Source organism: Equus asinus, chromosome 7 (genome assembly GCF_041296235.1).
Source record: "Equus asinus isolate D_3611 breed Donkey chromosome 7, EquAss-T2T_v2, whole genome shotgun sequence".
In the NCBI taxonomy this organism is placed as follows: Eukaryota; Metazoa; Chordata; class Mammalia; order Perissodactyla; family Equidae; genus Equus; species Equus asinus.
This window is the reverse complement of record NC_091796.1, coordinates 22,148,741-22,167,330: the sequence shown is the minus strand read 5'-3', so window position 1 is coordinate 22,167,330 and position 18,590 is coordinate 22,148,741. Positions and strand designations below refer to the sequence as shown.

General features: G+C 40.9%; 1 protein-coding gene across 3 annotated transcripts in view; it reads right to left on the bottom strand.

Annotated features, from left to right (window-relative positions):
- Nucleotides 1-13,183: 13,183 nt before the first annotated feature.
- The window catches only part of MBD2 (methyl-CpG binding domain protein 2), a 74,323-nt gene continuing 68,916 nt past the window's right edge, over nt 13,184-18,590 (bottom strand). For 2 of the 3 annotated variants that reach the window (XM_044774915.2, XM_070513036.1), the window contains 2 exons: nt 18,232-18,370; nt 14,033-14,505 (listed from right to left, as the gene is read on the bottom strand). In XM_044774915.2, coding sequence (XP_044630850.2) covers nt 18,244-18,370 — 127 coding nt within the window. In that variant the 3' untranslated portion in view covers nt 14,033-14,505; nt 18,232-18,243. Of the gene's footprint in view, nt 13,314-14,032; nt 14,506-18,231; nt 18,371-18,590 lie in introns of those variants that run through there. The other variant, XM_070513035.1, reaches the window with a different exon arrangement.

The following is an 18,590-nucleotide window of genomic DNA, read 5'->3' as shown; positions in this document are numbered from 1 at the left end:
GTCAGTCACGCATATACCATCCAGATAGTCTCAACAACACATTGCACTCTCAAGCACAGGTCAACCGGAGGTCACACCCTCTCTCTGACCTCCTCCAATTGTATTTAAAGAAGCCCAAGGACAACACTGTTGTTCTGCCAAAGCCTACAGGAAAGTAGCAATTCTATCAAGAATGTCTTTCTTTTCCCTCAAATGTTGGGTCAATATAAAATGATTGTGACATGGTAGAAAGCCTGGTAGAATTTTAAAGGTTGTTATTTGTATTATTAAAGAGATTCCTGATTGTTATTCGATTTAGAAGCAATCCTCACTGTTCATACATCCTAGTCAAACAAAAGGATTTAATTTAAAGAGGTGTGGGAATTGCTTGAATGTGTGATTGTAGAAATACACTCAAAACTATTGACTAAATGGAGGTAGAGGGCGTTAATACTGAAGGTTGCCGAGAGTGCCATGCATACAGTGCAAAGGCTTTCAGATCATTTTCAGATTCCTTCCCAGTGCAAGTTTTGGGTAAAAATGTAAGTTATGTCCAGGATTAAGAAGATCACTGATTCTGCGGATGAAAATACCATGGCTTGGGATCCTCATGAATAGCAAGAGGAGAAAGGAGAGTTAGTGGAGGCTAGTAGTTAGCACTCTTAAGCAAACCAGCTGGATTTGAAACCTGGTTCTGCCATTTGCTAACTTTATAACCTAAGTTCCTTAACCAATGTGTTCCTCAGTTTCCTTATCTATAAATATAACCTTCCTCATAGTGTCCATGTAAGGATTAACTAGTTCATATTTGTGGAGCACTTAAAACAGTGTCTGGTATTTTATAAGGTCTGTGCAATGCTGTATATGCGTATGTTGAATACAGGGGCAGAAGTTAGAGTGCTTGTTATTAATGGGGAAGGTATTCTAAGATGAACAAACAACAACACCATTTACATCAGGCATTAGACCCTAACATTTTTTTGCACTACAAACCCCAAAGAGTCTCGTGGAAGCATGCTCAAAACATATGACACGATAAGTTTTGGCATACAATTTCAGCATGTTTATGGACCGCAAGTAGTCCATGGGCTCTAGATAAGAAGGCTTGTGTTAAACCGAAATCAGGTTTACAGTGGAAATATATTGGCACAATGAACATTCATATAAATTATAACAAATGTTAACATCTGAGATGTGGCATCAAGTATATGGAGTGTTATAGACTGAATTGTGTCCTCCAAAAATTCGTATGTTCGAGTCCCAGCCCCTAGCACCTCAGAATGCGACTTATTTGGAGACAGGATCTTTAAAGAGGTAATTGAGTTAAAATGAGGTCATTAGGGTGGGACCTAGTCCGATATGATTGGTATCCTTATAAGAAGAAGAAATTTGGACTCAGACTTACAGAGAGGGAAGGCAATATAAAGACAGAGGGAAGAGACAGCCATCTACAAGTCAAGGGGAGAGGCCTCAGGAGAAATGAAAACCGCCAACACCTTGATCTTGGGCTTCTAGCCTCCAGAACTGTGGGAATATAAATTTCTGTTGTTCAAGCCACCCAATCCATAGTACTTTCTGATGGCAGCCCTGGCAAACTAACACACAGGGTGATAGAAGCAGTGTGAGCAATGGGGAACGCTGCACCCAAGACTTGGAAACATTGCCAAAAAGAGGAAGAACACATATTCCTTTACACTTTGATGTGTGGATATTGAAAAGAGGTGAAGAAAAACTGTTGCTGTTATGAATTCTACTGAGACCTTGTTTCGAAATACTGCATCCTTTGAAATTCTTAAGCTATGACAGTGTGAGACTATATGAGAAGTGTCCGAATAAGCCAGCAATAAATACAAAGCTTTTCATATCCAGATGGATATAATTATGTGGGAAGACGAAAAGCCTCATAGGCAAGTGCATACAAGCATGAACGGTGTCGGTGCAGGTATTTCTGTTAGAGGGAAATCTGTGGCTGTCCTTCATGAAAAACACTAGTCAGGTTTGGCCAGAGACCAGAGATTGTATCTTGCTGTGCAATACTTATGCTATTGCCATACCTAATTGAGGGTAATGGCAGGCTGCTACTGCAGCCAGATAGGACATGAATGTTAACATCAAATGTTGGTGCTAGGAAAATAATAGCCCAATTCCACAAGCCAACCCTGCTTGTTTTTCCTCTCTTAGAACAGGTCCTGAAAGGAAGCTCTGCCTTCTGTGATACTGACTGATGAGAGAAAGAGGAGGAGGAGAGAGGAGAAGAGGAGAGGAAAGGAGAAGGAAGAGCAGCCCCATCAGGTAAACAGTTCCCTTTGATCCAGCCTGGGAAAGAATTACATACAGCTCTGGAAAAGAATCAGGACAGAATTCTAATAGAGTATGGTAAATAGAACCTCAGAAGAGTTATTTTAGAAACTCAGCCCTGACTTTTCAACACCTGCATCTCAGAGCACATTTCATTTTCAGTCTTTCGTGGACGTTGATGAATGAGCTGGCAATGCTCATCCTAAATTTTCTTGAATAAAAACAATTCAGAAACTAGCTTGCATACTTTTAAAATATTATTTTTAGAAAGAACGTAGCTTTCATGAAATATGTTAAATTAATGACTTTTTCCCAAGAGTACAGAAACTTTCCCATTTACCCTGCCTGGGTCATTACCTTGGCTTGGCCCAGCTGAACGTGAGCTGTCTTGACAGCCAGTAAAAAATGAAGGTAATGAGGCTCCCTCTCCAACCAAAGGCTAGGAAAAGTGAAGCACTCAAGGAATAAAGCATACCATTTAAGCGAAGAGGCAAAATGCAGAAGAAGAAATGGTTTCTAAAATATCTAAATGTGGCTTCTTTCAACATGGAACTATTGCCTCTATTTTCTTTCAAACTTTGACACAAGTGTTTTCTTTACGTTTTTCGTTATCATTCCCCGTTTAAAAATATATATATTTCTATCCCAGGTCATATTTTCTCAACTTTCTCATTTTTTCCTTATTCCCAGATCTCCTACTCCCCTCCACCTCCCCACTTTCCACTTGTTAGAAGTCATGTTACTTCTCTCAGTTCTGGAAGTTTTGCTGGAATGTTGCCAGAAAGGTTGTTCTCTCACTTGAATGTGATCTGTTCCTCTCTAGAATTGTGGGCGTCCACATGTTGTTCTTTCTGTGACTATACTAATCTGACCCACACAGACAGAATGGAGAGGTGAAGGTGGGGCCCTGCATGGACTCTGGCACCTGGCTGCCCAGGTTCAAACCCTGGCTCTGATGCCCACCAGTCAAATAGCCTTGGTGAAGTCCTCCAGGACTCAATTTCCTCATCTGCAAAATGAGGACAGTTGTATCTCTCTTGTGGGGTTATTGTGAGTCTAAAATGGGATAATGCATATGTCTGGCATTATTATTTATTATATCGTGAGTTATCCTCTGAAGTTCTCCAACTCAGCAAGAATTGGTAGGCCTTTTCCAAGAACATAAAAGTGGATTGTGATAGGAACAAAGTAATGCTTATCCCGGAAATGTTTGATCTGTGTCACTTCCCTCTGCATTAGCAGAACGATGTGCCAGGAAGGCCCAGCCATGGCAGAGATCGTCTCTCTTTTCTCATGTGGCACCGCAATTGATCACAAGGGTGCCTCTGGGTTCATGTCCCATATGTATCCTTTCCTCTTCCCATTTGTATCTTCGCACACAGTTCTGAAAGTAGCTGGATCTTCTGAAAGCACATCGCTAGGTTAGACTGATAGTTATTGACTAGATTCACCAATCCAGCCTGCTGATTTTCTACTGTTTAACATCACCATAGAAGATGGAGTCAGATGTCAGCATTTTTTTATAAAGGAATAAATCAAAAATGCTCACCAAAACCATCCAACAAAACAAAGAAATGAGTCAGCCACCAAGGAAGAAAAGAAATTAAAACTGAAATTTATGCATTAAAGAAGATGCTACTACAACGTAATTTCCACATTTGACTACCACTGACCAAGATCTATCTGGAAAGTCTGCCTCTTCACAGAGCTTCACAGAGATAAATGAGAAAGACAATATACCTTTTCCAGCCAGATCAGCTGGATCTATCTTGTGGGTTAGTGGTAAGCAGACATTGCAGCCAGAAAGCCCTTCTATCCAGACTTGTTTAATACTGGGATAGCCAGAGAAATTCTGATCACTAAGGATGAAAGCAGCTAAGACAACAAAAAGGTCACTCAAAATACTTAATAGGGAAATGTTAAAATGAATATCAGGATTAAGTTATGATTTCGTAAGAATATCATTAAGATTATACGATAGTGTTTTCTTTTCCTTTTTAGCTCCACAAAGATTGTGATTACCAAGCAGAAAGCATCCCTGTATTCTGTTGGGATAGGCCAGAGAACAAAGATAATGTCTAATTCATGTGTTGCATTTGGAGAGTATTTTGTATTTTCATTATTGTATCCAGCACAATCCTGAGCATATATTAAGGTGAATGAAGTCAACTCTCTGAAGCAAAGTACAGAATAATTAAAAACAGAGTAACTGGGGCCGGTCCCATGGCCAAGTTCACACAATCTGGCTTAGGTGGCCCAGGGTTTCACTGGTTCAGATCCTGGGCACAAACCTAGCATTGCTCATCAAGCCATGCTGAGGCAGCATCTCACATAGCAGAACTAGGACATACAACTAGAATATACAATAATGTACTGGGGCTTTGGGAAAAAAAAAAAAAGGAACATTGGCAACAGATGTTAGCTCAAGGCCAATCTTTAAAAAAAAAAAAGAACAGAGCGATTGCCTCAAATGAATATTTGACTAACACTGAATTTGAGACTTCACTATGCATAGAATACAAGGCTACTCTTTTACTTGATTCTCTCAACAATAAATAAATCTTTTAAGATATGTTAGGATTATCAAGTTTTGATATTAAAACAAAGTGAAGTAATGTCCTTCAACAGACGAATGGGTAACAATTCATAAACAAACTTCCATAGCATTAAAAAATGAACTTTCGATACATGACTTATTCTCAAATGCATTATGCTAAGTGACAGAAGCCAGACAAGTACTGCGTGTTTCCATTCATATGACATTCTGGAAAAGGTAAAAGACTATGGGGACGGAGAACACATCAGTAGTTGACAAGGGTTTAGGGTAGACAAGAGGTTGGTGACAAAGGGGTGGCCCAAGGGAATTTGGGAGTGTGGTGATGATAGAAGTTTTCTGTATCAATTACAGTGCTGGACATATGACTTTATTCATTTGTCAACACTCATAGGCCTCCACATCAAAAAGACTGAGTTTTAGTGTATATAATTTTTAAAATAAACATTTTTTAAAAAACCAGAATGGTATGTAATCCTTCAGGCATGTAGGAGCACTTTAGAATTCTTTACTCACCCATCTACCCCCATTTACTGGAAAGGCAAAATAAAATGCTCAGATATCTCCACATTTTGACTATATATGTTTTCACCTTATGTGCTGACTTTGGAACCTCAGGACCCCCAGATACGATGACACTGTTGTAAGAATAACATGTGTCGAGAATTGTTCTTTGTCTTATAGACTCACTGAGTTGGTTTATCCCTTTTACTAGAGTCATAAGATTAGATCCAAGAAAGTTCTAATATGATATAGATAAAAGGATGGATTTTTAAAAACATCTAAAAAATATTAAATTAAAGTAGGGAAGACCTATGCCTTTGTAATAGCTATAATAAGTATGTATTATTGATGGAGATGATTGCTTTTTCTTTCCAGGAGGTAAAGTGTTTGCAGGATTGCTCAGTCTGTGGCCTTGTTATTTATTCTCGCACCATTTATTTACTCCAGATTAAGAAAAAGGAAAGCAATTATGTCTTAATTATCTTATATAATTTGTGAAGAAAGAGCAACAGAAACTCTTTTGCTTATTTTATGTGATGAGTACAAGGAAACATTCCTGTGTAGTAAGAGTAAAGTTGAAAAATAAGGCGTTAATGGAATAACACTAAATGCTAATTGCTATTTAAGTATGATCATTCTAGAATATCTAAATATTAATTTGATTATTAACAGACTTTTGCTGAAGGCCCTGGTAATAACCAAGTTAGTATCTGCTACCAAAACACTTACCATGAAGCATGTAGTAAAGAATTTGGCCTTGCCCAGAAGGAGGACTGGCCATTGCCCTCAGCTTCTGGGAGGTAATCTGTGTCATACTTGACAGGAGTATCTTTTTTAGGGCAGGGCCTGTTCACAATATATTTTAGGTTGGGGCTGACCACACCCCAAAATCTTGGGTGAGAGGAGGCAGCCACACCAGAATAAGACCAACCATGTGATGTAGGGTGGGGGCTTTGGGTCACACAGTATCAGTCATCCTGGAGACTGAGTTCAACCATCTGGTCAATCAATCAATCAGTCAATCACACCTACATCGTGAAGCCCCAGTAAAAACATCTGGACACTGAAGCTCGGGTGAGCTTTCCTGGTTGGCAATATCCTGTGCGTATAACCGCAAACTGATGTTGGGAGGGTAGTGTGGACTAACTCAACAGGGAGAGGACAATGGAGATGTTGCATTTGGAACCCTCCTAGACTCTGCTCCATGTGGCTCTTCCTTTGGCTGAGGCTAATCTGTATCCTTCCCCTGCAACAAACCATAACCATGAATATAACAGCTTTTAGTGAGTTCTGCGGATCCTTCTAGCAAATTATCAAAACAAAGGGTTGTTTTGGGAATCCTCTAAATTGCAGTTGGTGTCAGAAGTGAGGGTGGTCTTGTGAGGACTGTGCCCTCAAACTTTGCAGTTAATGCGAGCTGCTAGGTTGATGAACTGATTCCCAAATTCAGGCTTCTTAAAAGTCCTGGAGCAACTTATAACCTAGTTAAGATGAGAAACATTTGAGGAACAGGCAATATGGAGTCATACACACTGTCAGGTAGAGTCATGCTACCAAGAAGGGATAGATTGGAGGGAGGGATGCATTGGACCAGCCTTTGGGAAAGAAATGTGATGCTCTTGGGCTTAAAGAAAATATAGAACTGGGACTGATTGTGAGAAAAAGAAGCTAATTCTACAAAGAAACCAGTAAAAATGAAAGCACAAAGGTGGGAAAGCATGACACAAAAGAATAGTAAGCAGTTTGAAGCAGGTATGGTGACTGACTCCCAGCAGCCATCTCACCCCAATATGATTAATCTAAGCCATTTGGGGTATTTCCAACCTCCTTTCTCAGCTTCTGGTTTAGGAATGGGCATGTTACCCAATTCTAGCCAATGAGGTATGAGGGAAAGTGATTGGGGGCTTCTAAAAAGCAGGCATAAGAATAAAGAGTCTATCTTCTTCTGGCCATTATCATGTCTAAACATGTCATCTGGAACCATCTTGCTACTGAGATGAGGATAAGGCCAGAGCCAGAGGACTACACAGAAGCAAAGCTGGGGAACTTATGGTCTGCACTGGGGATCTCTCCTACACTAGAAATGTCTTTTATTTATATACACTTAATATAAATGTCCTTATTATTTAAACCACTTGAGAGCAATTTTTCTGTTACTTGTAGCTAACAGTGTGTGGCAGACAGAATGGCCCCTCAAAAATGTCCATGTTCTAATTCCTAAAATCTATAAATGTGTCAGGTTACATGGCAAAAGGGACTTTGCAGATGACCTGCAAAGACCTGACCCAAAAGGATAGAAGCCCACTGTAAATGTGACCCAGAACATCAGATCATCTAAGAGGTATATGAGAAAGCTCTGGCGGCAATATGCAAAATGGAATGGAGCTGGACAAAGTAGAGGTAGGGAGAGCAGATGGAAGTCACTGTAGTAATCCGGGCGGGGTTAAGAAAAGCCTACGCTTGAGTAGTAGCATATGAAACCATGACAATGAGAAAGAAAACTTGACAAGGCTTCCAGTGACTAACTGAATATTAGTCTGCAAAACTGAGTCTAAAGTTTGGGTATGCACCAGTTAACAATAGCTTAAAAAACATAAGGACATGCATTCACTTATTGTTGGTTTAACAGCCAGGGGAGGTATTATCAGGGCTGGTCAAAGAATTTAACAATGCCATTGAGAACCTGGGCTCTTGGGACTCTGCAATCCACCATCCTTGCCGTGGTGGCTTTTCATCTTCATGTTTGTCTCTTCAAGGTCACACGACGGTTGCTGAAGATCTAGGCATCAGTTCTTACCAGGAGCATAGGAGGGGTGCCAGTACATCTGTGAATGGCTATTGGGTTAGCCAACCTTCTGTGTCTGCCACACGCCAGATGGTTAAATAAAGAAATGGAAAAAGTAAGGAGTTTCCCTTTTTATATGAGGATATGAGCTAAGTTTAGTTTCGGACATCTGAATTAACAAGAGAGTTCTAACATTTATTTCTTCCCCAAATGTCCTCTGAGATATCTATCACCATATCGGGTGGAAAATTCCTTGAGTGATTTGAATTATCTCCATTCTTTAGGTCTCGTCCATCTTTCCTCTTGCCTCTCTACTTCTCTTTAAGGATATGGTGATAGAGCCTATAGGATTTCATTTATTTATTTATTTATTTATTTATTTATTCATTCATTTATTTATTTTTGAGGAAGATTAGCCCTGAGGTAACTACTGCCAGTCCTCCTCTTTTTGGTGAGGAAGCCTGGCCCTGAGCTAACATCCGTGCCCATCTTCCTCTACTTTATATGTGGGATGCCTACCACAGCATGGCGTGCCAAGCAGTGCCATGTCCACATCCGGGCTACAAACTGGCGAACCCCCGGCCGCTGAGAAGCAGAGCGTGTGAACTTAACCACTGCGCCACCTGGCAGGCCCCTTATAGGATTTCATTTAAAAAAAGAATTTTTTTTCCAGAAGAACAAAGATTGTGACTACCCCCTGAATGAATTTCAAAGTTCCAGGAAAGTTGAGCGTGTTTTTGACTCACTGAGTAATACTGTATTTTTCCTCCTACTGTTAGGTGACTAATTCATCGCCTTCTCACAGCAGCTTCTGATAAACTAAAATCTGGTTTGCTCCAAAGAGCCACAGTAGTTTTAAAAAAACAACAGTCAAATCTGTAGGGTTGTGGTTTTCTCATTTATGACATTATACTAAGTGACTCTATGTTTTGGGGGAGACAGAGGAGGGAAAGAGAAAGGTTTTAAGAGAAGGCATTCATTCCCATCATAAAGAGCACATTCTATCATGTTGCTGTTTCTGTCTTTCCCCTTAAGTTTCCAAATGTTTCTATTTTCACACAATTAGCTATTGTTGGGTCCAAGGCCTTTTAATATAGATCATGCTGTGATCAACAAGGCGCTCTGACAGCTTGCCATCAGCCTCTCAGCCACATACAACTCCCTGCTCTGGTTCTCTCTCAGTCCAAGAAGTATCCATCCAGTCAGCAAAATTCAGGATAATTCCCCCAAAAGCAGATTCCAATCCCCAAAAGTCACCAAGGTTTTTTTGAGGAAAGGGGTTGCTGCCGTTTATGAAATAGGTTACAATATACTGGGCACTGTGATGTATATTCCCTATTGAGAATTTTACAGAAGCTAGGATGCTACCCCAGGAGAAGGACATATAGTCACAAAACTTTGCATACCATGGCAAGAGTTTGGTGGGCTCCTTGACTCCAGGGGTACATGAACCCCAGATGAGTGGTCTTGTACTGGAGTAATGGTCTCAAAACTTTTAAAAGAATAAACCCTTTCAGAAGCAAAAGGATATGTCCCAAATTTATGGATATATACTTACAAATTATATACATGTACTACTCTACTAATATATTATATGCTTAATAAAACACTCAAAAATTAAAATCTCAAAAGGATGACATGAAAACAAATATTAGAAGGTCAGATATCTCTCCATCCCCCGTGAATGCTTTTACCCAAGCCCTAGATGCATGCACCCCACTTTGAAGGCCCTTCCCCAGGGCCTGTGGTCCAGTTGCATCTTGCTGCCAGACTTCTCAGCATCAAGTTCATGAAGCATAAATGAACGAGGTTTCCTGTAATCACTCTGCCCTATATAAACTGTCAGGCCACAGTCACACTGTACTTGATAAACCAAACTGTTGTTCTCTAACACAGAGAGAAAGGCAGCTTGAGACCTGAGTGAGGAAGAGCTTTGGAAGTCTGTGTGGCATTCTAGAAACAGAAGACCTCCACATTCAGATGCCCCTCTCTGCACCTTACTGGCTTGAGTAAGGCATTTAACCTGTTTGGTTCTTATTTTCCTCAACTCTTAATGGGGGTAATAACACGTGCATACTACATGGCTTATATGTAGGTTAAAATTCAAACATGACATTAACGGAGGTGAAAGTGTTCTGTAAATTATAAAATGCTGCATAAATGAGAGGAAATAAAAACTTTTCTCCTCCTGTCATAAAAACAAAAGCTAAATAATTGACAAAGTAACTTACATGTGCCGTTCTAGAGAAATCAATGTGCAACTCAAAATTTTAAAGTCCACCCCAGACCCTTTGAGACAGCAGATCGATGGCCTGCAGCTTCAATTCCCAGTCCCACAGCTCTTCCCAGCTAACACTGTTGTAAGTGACTGATGGAACTGCCCCCCTGTGGACCTCATATAGAGGCCATTGAAGTGCGTTTTGTGTAAGGGTCGCATCTGCATCCCAGAAGTGAAGGCGGGCAGGCTGCGGGAGCTATGACAGCCCTGGCAGAGGCTTGGAGGCTGCAGCCTCACGAGGTCTGGTGTGGCCTCCCCCTGATTCTGTGGAGAACCCTTTCAACCGTTTCAGACAGGCCGGCAGAAGGACTGAGCAATCGTCTCAACAGCAAATGAAAATAGTGTCACTGGATAAGCTCTGAAAGCTTTGGGACCCTAAACCCCAGGCTGAAGCCCCTTGTGTCAGGGAAACACTGGCCAGAGGTGTCCTTCATGAACTAAGTCATTGAAGATGACTTACACAAACATTTTTAAAGCTTCAAAATTTATTGCTGTACAATTTCGCATAGCATTGACTATGGAAATACTAATAGTGCAAATATTTATTTGGGACTTTGTAGCATTGGAGAGATCACAAAGCTTTTTGATATCTTTTGCCATCATTTATGAAGATCTATTCAACTTATTTTTAAAATTCAAACAAGTAATCCTATATTCAAAGAGATTACACAATGCTTTCCAGATCTCCTCTCTAGAACAAAAGAGTACTGTGGAAGCCACCAGGGGCATTCCTTTCCTTGATAATACATACATCTTGCAACAGTTTTCCAACTGCAAGACTCTTTGTTCATCCACAGATTCATTCAACAAATATTTACTGACAAACTGTTATGTGCCAGGCACTGTGCTAGGCTCCGGGGACATCAGGATGAAAAAAATGCAATCTTTGCTTTCACGGTGCTTACAGTCTAAAAGTAGAAACAGACATGCAAAAAAAATTTTACAATACAATACAGTAAAGTGCTTCCATGGAGGTATTTACAAAGTGCAGTGGGAACTCGGAAGAGGGAAAAAGAACAACAGCCTGGAGAAATCAGGGACAGCTTCACAGAGGAGGTAGCCATTGAGCTGAGACTTGACCAGTGATGAGGAATTTGCCATGTCGACAGTCAGGCAAAGGGAATGACAGGTGCAAAGACACAGAGGCCCAAGGGGCACTTTGAAGGAGCAGGTAATGCGGCTTTTCTTGAGCCGAAGGTGCAATGGGAGAGTGGCAGGATGAGCCAGACAAAGAGGCAGGAGTCAGACCATGAAGGGCCTTCTCATCATTCTTCCACCTACTCAACAGACATCTATTGAGTGCTTCCTAAGTGCCAGGCACTAGGGCTTATAACAGGGACCCAGACGGACACATCCTTGCTCTCAAGGAGCTTACATTCTAGCAGAGAGATAGACAAAAAGTCCACAAATAAATAAAATACAGATTTAGAAGATTTCTACAAAGGAAATAAACAGGGTGCTGAGGCAGAAAATAAAGTATTATAGGGGTGGAGGGTAGTTAGGGTCTCAGCAAATGCCTCTTGGAAGTGACATCAAAGTGACACCTGCAGGGACAATAACAACAGCACACTCACTCTGTGCCAGGCACTGTGCTAAACACTTGATAAACAGTCTCTTGTTTCATCCTCACAACGGCTCCATGAGGTAGGTATTATTATTCCTATTTCACTGAGGAGGAACAGGCTCAAAGGGACTACGTAACCTGACAAGTCACACAAATGGCAAAACTAGGGTTCAAACACAGCTTCTCCTCATTTCAAAGTGCTCGCTCTTAAAAATTATTCTAAACTGCATACACAGAGAAGTGAGGAATTTTGAGCAGGGAGATAATACAGTCACATTTGCTTTGAGGACCATTCTGATGACTATATGGAGGAGAAAAAGGAGGGATGGAGACGGATGAACAGAAAGGGGAGAGGCAAAAAACAAACAAGGAAGCCATTGAAAGTCGGAGGAGAGGGAAGGAGAAGGTGGCACGAAGGCAGCACTGCAGGAATAGAGGAGAGACAGATGTGAGAAGTGTGGTTAGCAGTTCTGACAGGATTGATGGCATGTTGGAGGCAGGGGAAAGAGTGGCATCTGAGATCACTCCTGGGCTTCTGCCTTGAGCAACCGGATCAAATGATTTGCTTTTACCCAAATCAGGGAATGCAAGATGATGGTAGGTTTGAGGATAAGATGATGAATTTAATTTTGGACATGTCATCCTGTGGGTATATTGGGAACATCTGGACTTATGGGATGGTCCCAGTTGGACACCACGTAATGGCTTTCATACCTTGTTCTCTACCTGAGAAAAATATATAAGAACAAAAATCAAAGTTTTGCATGTGTGTATCTTGTGTTTTTGCTTTTACAAAAGCTGTTTATAAAAGCTTGGATATCTTGGTTGGATTGCTTTGCAAAAAGAACATGGATCACCAAGGTGAAGTTACCCCAAGCCTGATTACAGGTCAAGAATCATGGACTTAGGGGAGTCTAAGAAAAGCTTTTGGATATCCATCCTAACTAGTCATACCAGTTCTTAAAAAGAAATCAATATTAACTTCCTGCTACCACCCGAGCTGGGACAGTGTGACGGACCCAGAGCAAGACCCTCTGCCAACCGTCTTCCCAGAGTCTGTAAGTATCCCTGCTTGTTGCCAGCAGGTCTGCTCTGAGGAAATTGGTGGCCTAAGTCCCAGAGATCCAAGTTGAATGTAAGTCAGGAATCCCAAGAAGGAGTTATGTGTGTAAACTGGCATAAGGTCCAGAGAGAGACAGCCGCCCAGACCCAGCCAGTTAAACATTGCTTAGACTACTTTCTCTTCTTTGCCATCCTCGGTAACTGGAAGGGTGCTGGAGGCAGTGGTAATTCAATGTACAGGTGACACTTATCTGGAATTGGTCACATCCTTTACCACATCATTCTGCGTCTAATTTTAAAAGAACTCAGAGTTAAGAAGCAGCATATAAACCCTTCCTATAGAAAGATATTTTTGCTCTGTTTCTCATAATGTGCTTAAATTTGCTTATAACCACTCCCTCCTTTCCTTGGCATCAGATTAACTTAAGTATGTTTCAATTTTAATAACGCTATGCAGTTTTAGTAAATTAGATATCGAAGAATTTAAGTGGTAATGAAGTTATGCTCGAGAGTTTTAACGGAAAAAAAATGTTAATACTTTGGAGGCTGGGTACTGACTAGTGAAGTTCGTTAAGCAACTCTGCTTAGAAAGCTGCCTCTCTGTGGCAAAGGGTCTGACCTGCACCTGTTAACCTAGTAAGCTAGTGGACATTAGAAAATGCAAAATGATCTAGAAAAAAACCACAAACAGACTTCTAGTAACATCCAAAGGTTATTTGTGTACATAATTCACAGCCAAGGGAAGAAAATGCCTTATTTTTATAGAAATAACAAAAGTACTAGTCACAGGCAAAGAAAAGAAATTACCTATGCTAGATGACAACTTAGAATTCTGGTGAAAGCAGCACAATTCTCGCAATATCTGGAGGCATGCTGCAAATGCATGAACTATTTCCTACCACCTCCATTTCAAACCTAAGGCCCAGGGACCACAGTTGAATGTAATCAGGAATCCTAAGGAGGGGCTATTTATGGTGTGTGCTCTTTAACAGAAAGAATTCCAATGAGTCTGTGAATATAATCATTTATTTGTCTTTACAGTGATGATGGAAGAATGTACAGGTGTCCTCTTTCAATAAAGTATAAAAATCTGTTTATATACAGTGAAGTCACAATAATCTTTAATTGGGAAATTTATTTGGTACTCCTGATCTGCTCATATGAAAACTGGGGGGGAAACAAATATTTTATGTAAGTGCTACATTTCCAGTAGATTGCACCTGGCATCAAAAGCTCAGCTTCCTCTTAAGGGTCCTTCTTGATATTACAAAAGACTCTTTTTAAGTCCTAGGACTCAAAATAAACATCATATTTTGAATAATAGATATATACATCAAAAATACATCTAAAAAGGCATTGGTTAGTGCTATTAAAAAGCTCTATGTGCTCGGGTACATTTTTTTCTTACAGGCAAAACCCAGTGGAAACGTGTTTGTTCAATTCTAGGAATTTGCTCTTGGGGGACGTCGATCGAAAGTTACCTGTAAAGAAAGACAAACAAATTTAAGTGATTCAATGATTTCTCAGGCGAGAGGCCAGCAAAACTTGAAAAAGTGATTAGGGGCTAAATCTCAGTTAGACTCGCATTTTTAAAGCCTTGATTAGCATTCAGTTACAGCACTTTGTACACAAAAAGTGCTCAGCATATCCTCCCAGTGTTTCAAGTGTTTTATTTTGATAATCGGTAAGCCTCATGCCATTCAAGAACTCATGTGCATCCCTTTGGATGCTTATGCAAACATTTTCTATCTATAAGTAACGAAATCAGCATAAAAAGAGAAATCGTAGGGCATACGAATGAAAAAATATAATAGACACAGCCAAATCCAAACACTTTTGAGAGAATTTAAGAAAATTTCCAACAATGATGTATTTTAATTCACAAAGATTTATTTATTTATTTATTTATTTTTTGAGGAAGATTAGCCCTGAGCTAACTGTTGCCAATTCTCCTCTTTTTGCTGAGGAAGACTGGCCCTGAGCTAACATTGATGCCCAACTTCCTCTGCTTTATACTTGGGACGCCTACCACAGCATGGCTTTTGCCAAGCGGTGCCATTTCTGTACCCGGGACCCTAACCGGTGAACCCCAGGCCGCCAGAGTGGAACATGTGCGCTTAACCGCTGTGCCACCAGGCCGGCCCCTACAATGATTTATTTCACTTCAGAATATTTACAGATGATAGACATGCACCAAAGTCTTGCTATCGTTTAACCTGGGTGAAATGGTACTGTGCAATTGCAAATTGAACTAATTATGTATTTGATACTCTCTCTCCTTCGTAGTATTTTAATCCCTTTGTTTTTATAGTTTTCTTCTTGCAATCACTCCAAAAATGTTTGATAACCTGGCATTTCTCTATGACTGTAAAATCTTAAGTAACACAGTAAATCTCAACCTGTTATTTAGGTTACACATACATATATATATAACAAATAAACGTCCACCTTGCTAATAAGGAGCAACAGAAAGAGCCGTGGCATGGTGAGGTTGACGGACCTAAGTGGAACTGCATGTTATAGTTTCCCTCTCTTAGCAGCCAGGTGAACTTCGCCATGTCCCCACCTTTGGTGAGCTGAGTCCTACCTAGTCCAGGGCTTATTATAGACATCTAATTAAGTCACGTGTGAGTGCTCTGGTTTATTAAACACTTTAGGTGTATTTGGGGCTAAATTAGTGAGTCAGACGAATTTAATTTTTATAACTAAGATGTACTTCTAAATCTTTGACAATCTACAAGTCTAAAGGCCTGGTCTAATAATGCCATTTTCAAGTTTAAAATATAATATATATAATATGAATCTCTCCCTATTAAACATGCCAAAATAATAGCTGCTTTTTAAGTATATATTAAAACTCTAATCACACACATTAATTAGTTTGTTACCACCGTTAACCATATCTGCCCAGGCAATGAGCAGCGGCAGCTGTTATATGAGCGACGTGCCTAGCGCCTAAAACCCACGCTTGCTTGCATAACGTAGGGGGCTGCCTTGACAACAGTCTGCAAAGTAATCTGTAAAGCAAGCGTCTAGTAAAGCCTCAATTAGACGACCCTTGACGACCTTAAATTATTTTCAGGAGAAAAGTCTGAGAAACAACCAAAAGCCGAAAAGCTCTGAAAAAGAGGAGGGCTTTCCGAGAGTCGGTCGTGCCGGGGCGCAGGCGCAGTGCCGGATTCTCGTACTGCGCTCGGGGACAGCGTGGCTGAATCTTGGGGCAAAGGAAACACCCTGAGACTTTCCCTCTGAAAAACTTTACACGTACTAAGTACACTCGTCAAAGCCCATAAAACACATCCTTGCCAAGGTGGAAAACAAGATTCAGAGTCAAAACGGCATCTTCCTGTCCGCAATAAGGAAAAAAAAAAAAAGACTTAAAATAGCACTGAACTGGATTCAAATGGTTCTGTGTGGTCAGGAAACTGTGTGACCAAATGGCGCTCTGTCATTGAATATGTAAATGTAAGACATCGTATTTATTTCCTGTTTCTGTATCACTGTGGCATGAGCCACTTCCTGAATTAAGGCAAAGTCACGGATGAGAAGGGAACATAGCGTCAACAATGACCTCATGGTCGCTACACTCAATACCCTCAGCCTGTCCCTCTACCAAGTGAGAGCCCCTCCCCTCCACCCGCTGCTCAAGGGAAAAACCTGGAGTCATCCGGGCCACTCTCTCACCCTCACTTCCACCTGGTCTATCAACTGTTTGGTCAAGTCGATTCTATCTCCAAATACATCTCAAATCTCCCTTTTCCTCTTTTTTCTCCACACCCACTGCCAACACCCTTGTGAAGCCACCGTCATCTCTTGCTGGACTCCACCAGCCTCCTTAGTGGTCTCACAGCTGCAAGCTTTCCCCACTCCAGGCCTTTTTCTCACGCAGCAGTCATAGGCATCTTGTGAGTAAGCAAATCTGATCAGTTAGCCTTCAGTGGATTCTCAGTGGTTTTAACAATAAAGCTCAAAACCCTTAGCAACAGTCCACAAGGCTCAGCATGATTAGATTCACCTCCGTGTTCTCCCCACCTCCCCAGACTTCCTGCACTCCAACCATAGTGATCTTTTCTTTGCTCCTTAAAGGAACCAAGTTCTCCTTGCTGTTTCTTCTGATGGGAACACTTTTTACCCAGACTTTCCCAGCTCACTCCTATTGTCTTTCAGGCTCAAAGAGCCTCTTTGGCCCTTCACATCGTTAGCTCCCCTGCCACCAGCTCTCACAGCACCTCTGTTTTTTCTTTATAGCCCTTATCACAGTTGGTAATTATATAGTTACATGAGCATTTGTTTAATACCACTGTGCTTAAAGTTTTGTGAGCATAGGGACTGTATGATTGTGTCCCCCACGGAATGCAAGAATGACTATTAGGACGAGGTGCAAGTCCCCAGACTGAAAGGGACGATGGGGAGGGAGGGTTCCAAGACAACTACAGAGGGAAAACTCCAACTCACTCTGCTCTTTCTCTCTCTCAGTCTCCTGCTCTTTCTCTTCCCACCTCCCCAGCCCCCACCCTCTCAATTTTGGCTTCAGAGAACACAAATAATCTGCCTTGGGTGGCAGAAAGTAAGACAAGGCCTGCCAAAACAAAGCAGGATAGAAGTTGGGAAGCAAGATGCCACAAAAATCCTTGGAGATTTGAGTGTAATCATCTGAAGAGAATATATACCCCAATGGAACAGAGCCCATGAAACTCAAACGTGAGTTTAGGATAGGATCAAAATTTGTATTTTTTAAGAGAAATTATTTATTATAATTTGGAATGTCCTTCTCATTCTCCCTGCATCAAGTCTGTGCTAGAGACAACCTAAGAGAAGGAACAGATTTTGCTACATTGTGGCCATAATTTTAAAGAGGGGACAATAGACCCCAGAAATCTATTGTGGTGGAGATGATAGCCACCTTCATCTCCTGCACTCATTCCTCCCTACTTTTCTCTAATGACACCTTGGAGGTTTTCCACCCTGCACTAATAAAGAAGCCTAGATCCCTTGCAAGTGGCTTCAGGGGTGTGACTGTCTTTACATAATGAGGACAAAAGAATGAAATAACTTTTATCGTCCTTAAATACAGAGGGGGCCAAACGAGCACATGTACAACCTATGCATAGGAGAAGCCTTTTTATTCACTGCTGGGGCTGGCTACAATGGGTGGAAGCAAGAAAATGAAACCTCTCAAGTTCCAAGTCTCTCTCTGGTTAGTTTACCTGATCATATTCTTAGGCTTCATCTCCACTGTCCATTTCCAGATCCATCTCTTCTGTGTCAGCAGTTCGTGACAAGATGTCTGCCATCAGGGCTTCTTCCAATTTCTTACGCACTTGTTGAACTCGCTCTTCCTGTTTCCTTTATAAAAATAGAATAAAAAGATACTGATAATTTGGCAAGTAATGGAAATACGAACCTGCTACTAAAGTTTATCTTTACTCCAAAATCATAAAAATTCCTGAGGAAAATATAATTCCTTCTGCTTAGACTTTGCAAAAGTTTCTTCTACACTCATAAAACCAAATCACACAGGAGATGAGCCTTGCCAAAAAGAAGGATATTCAGACAGGCACATGCT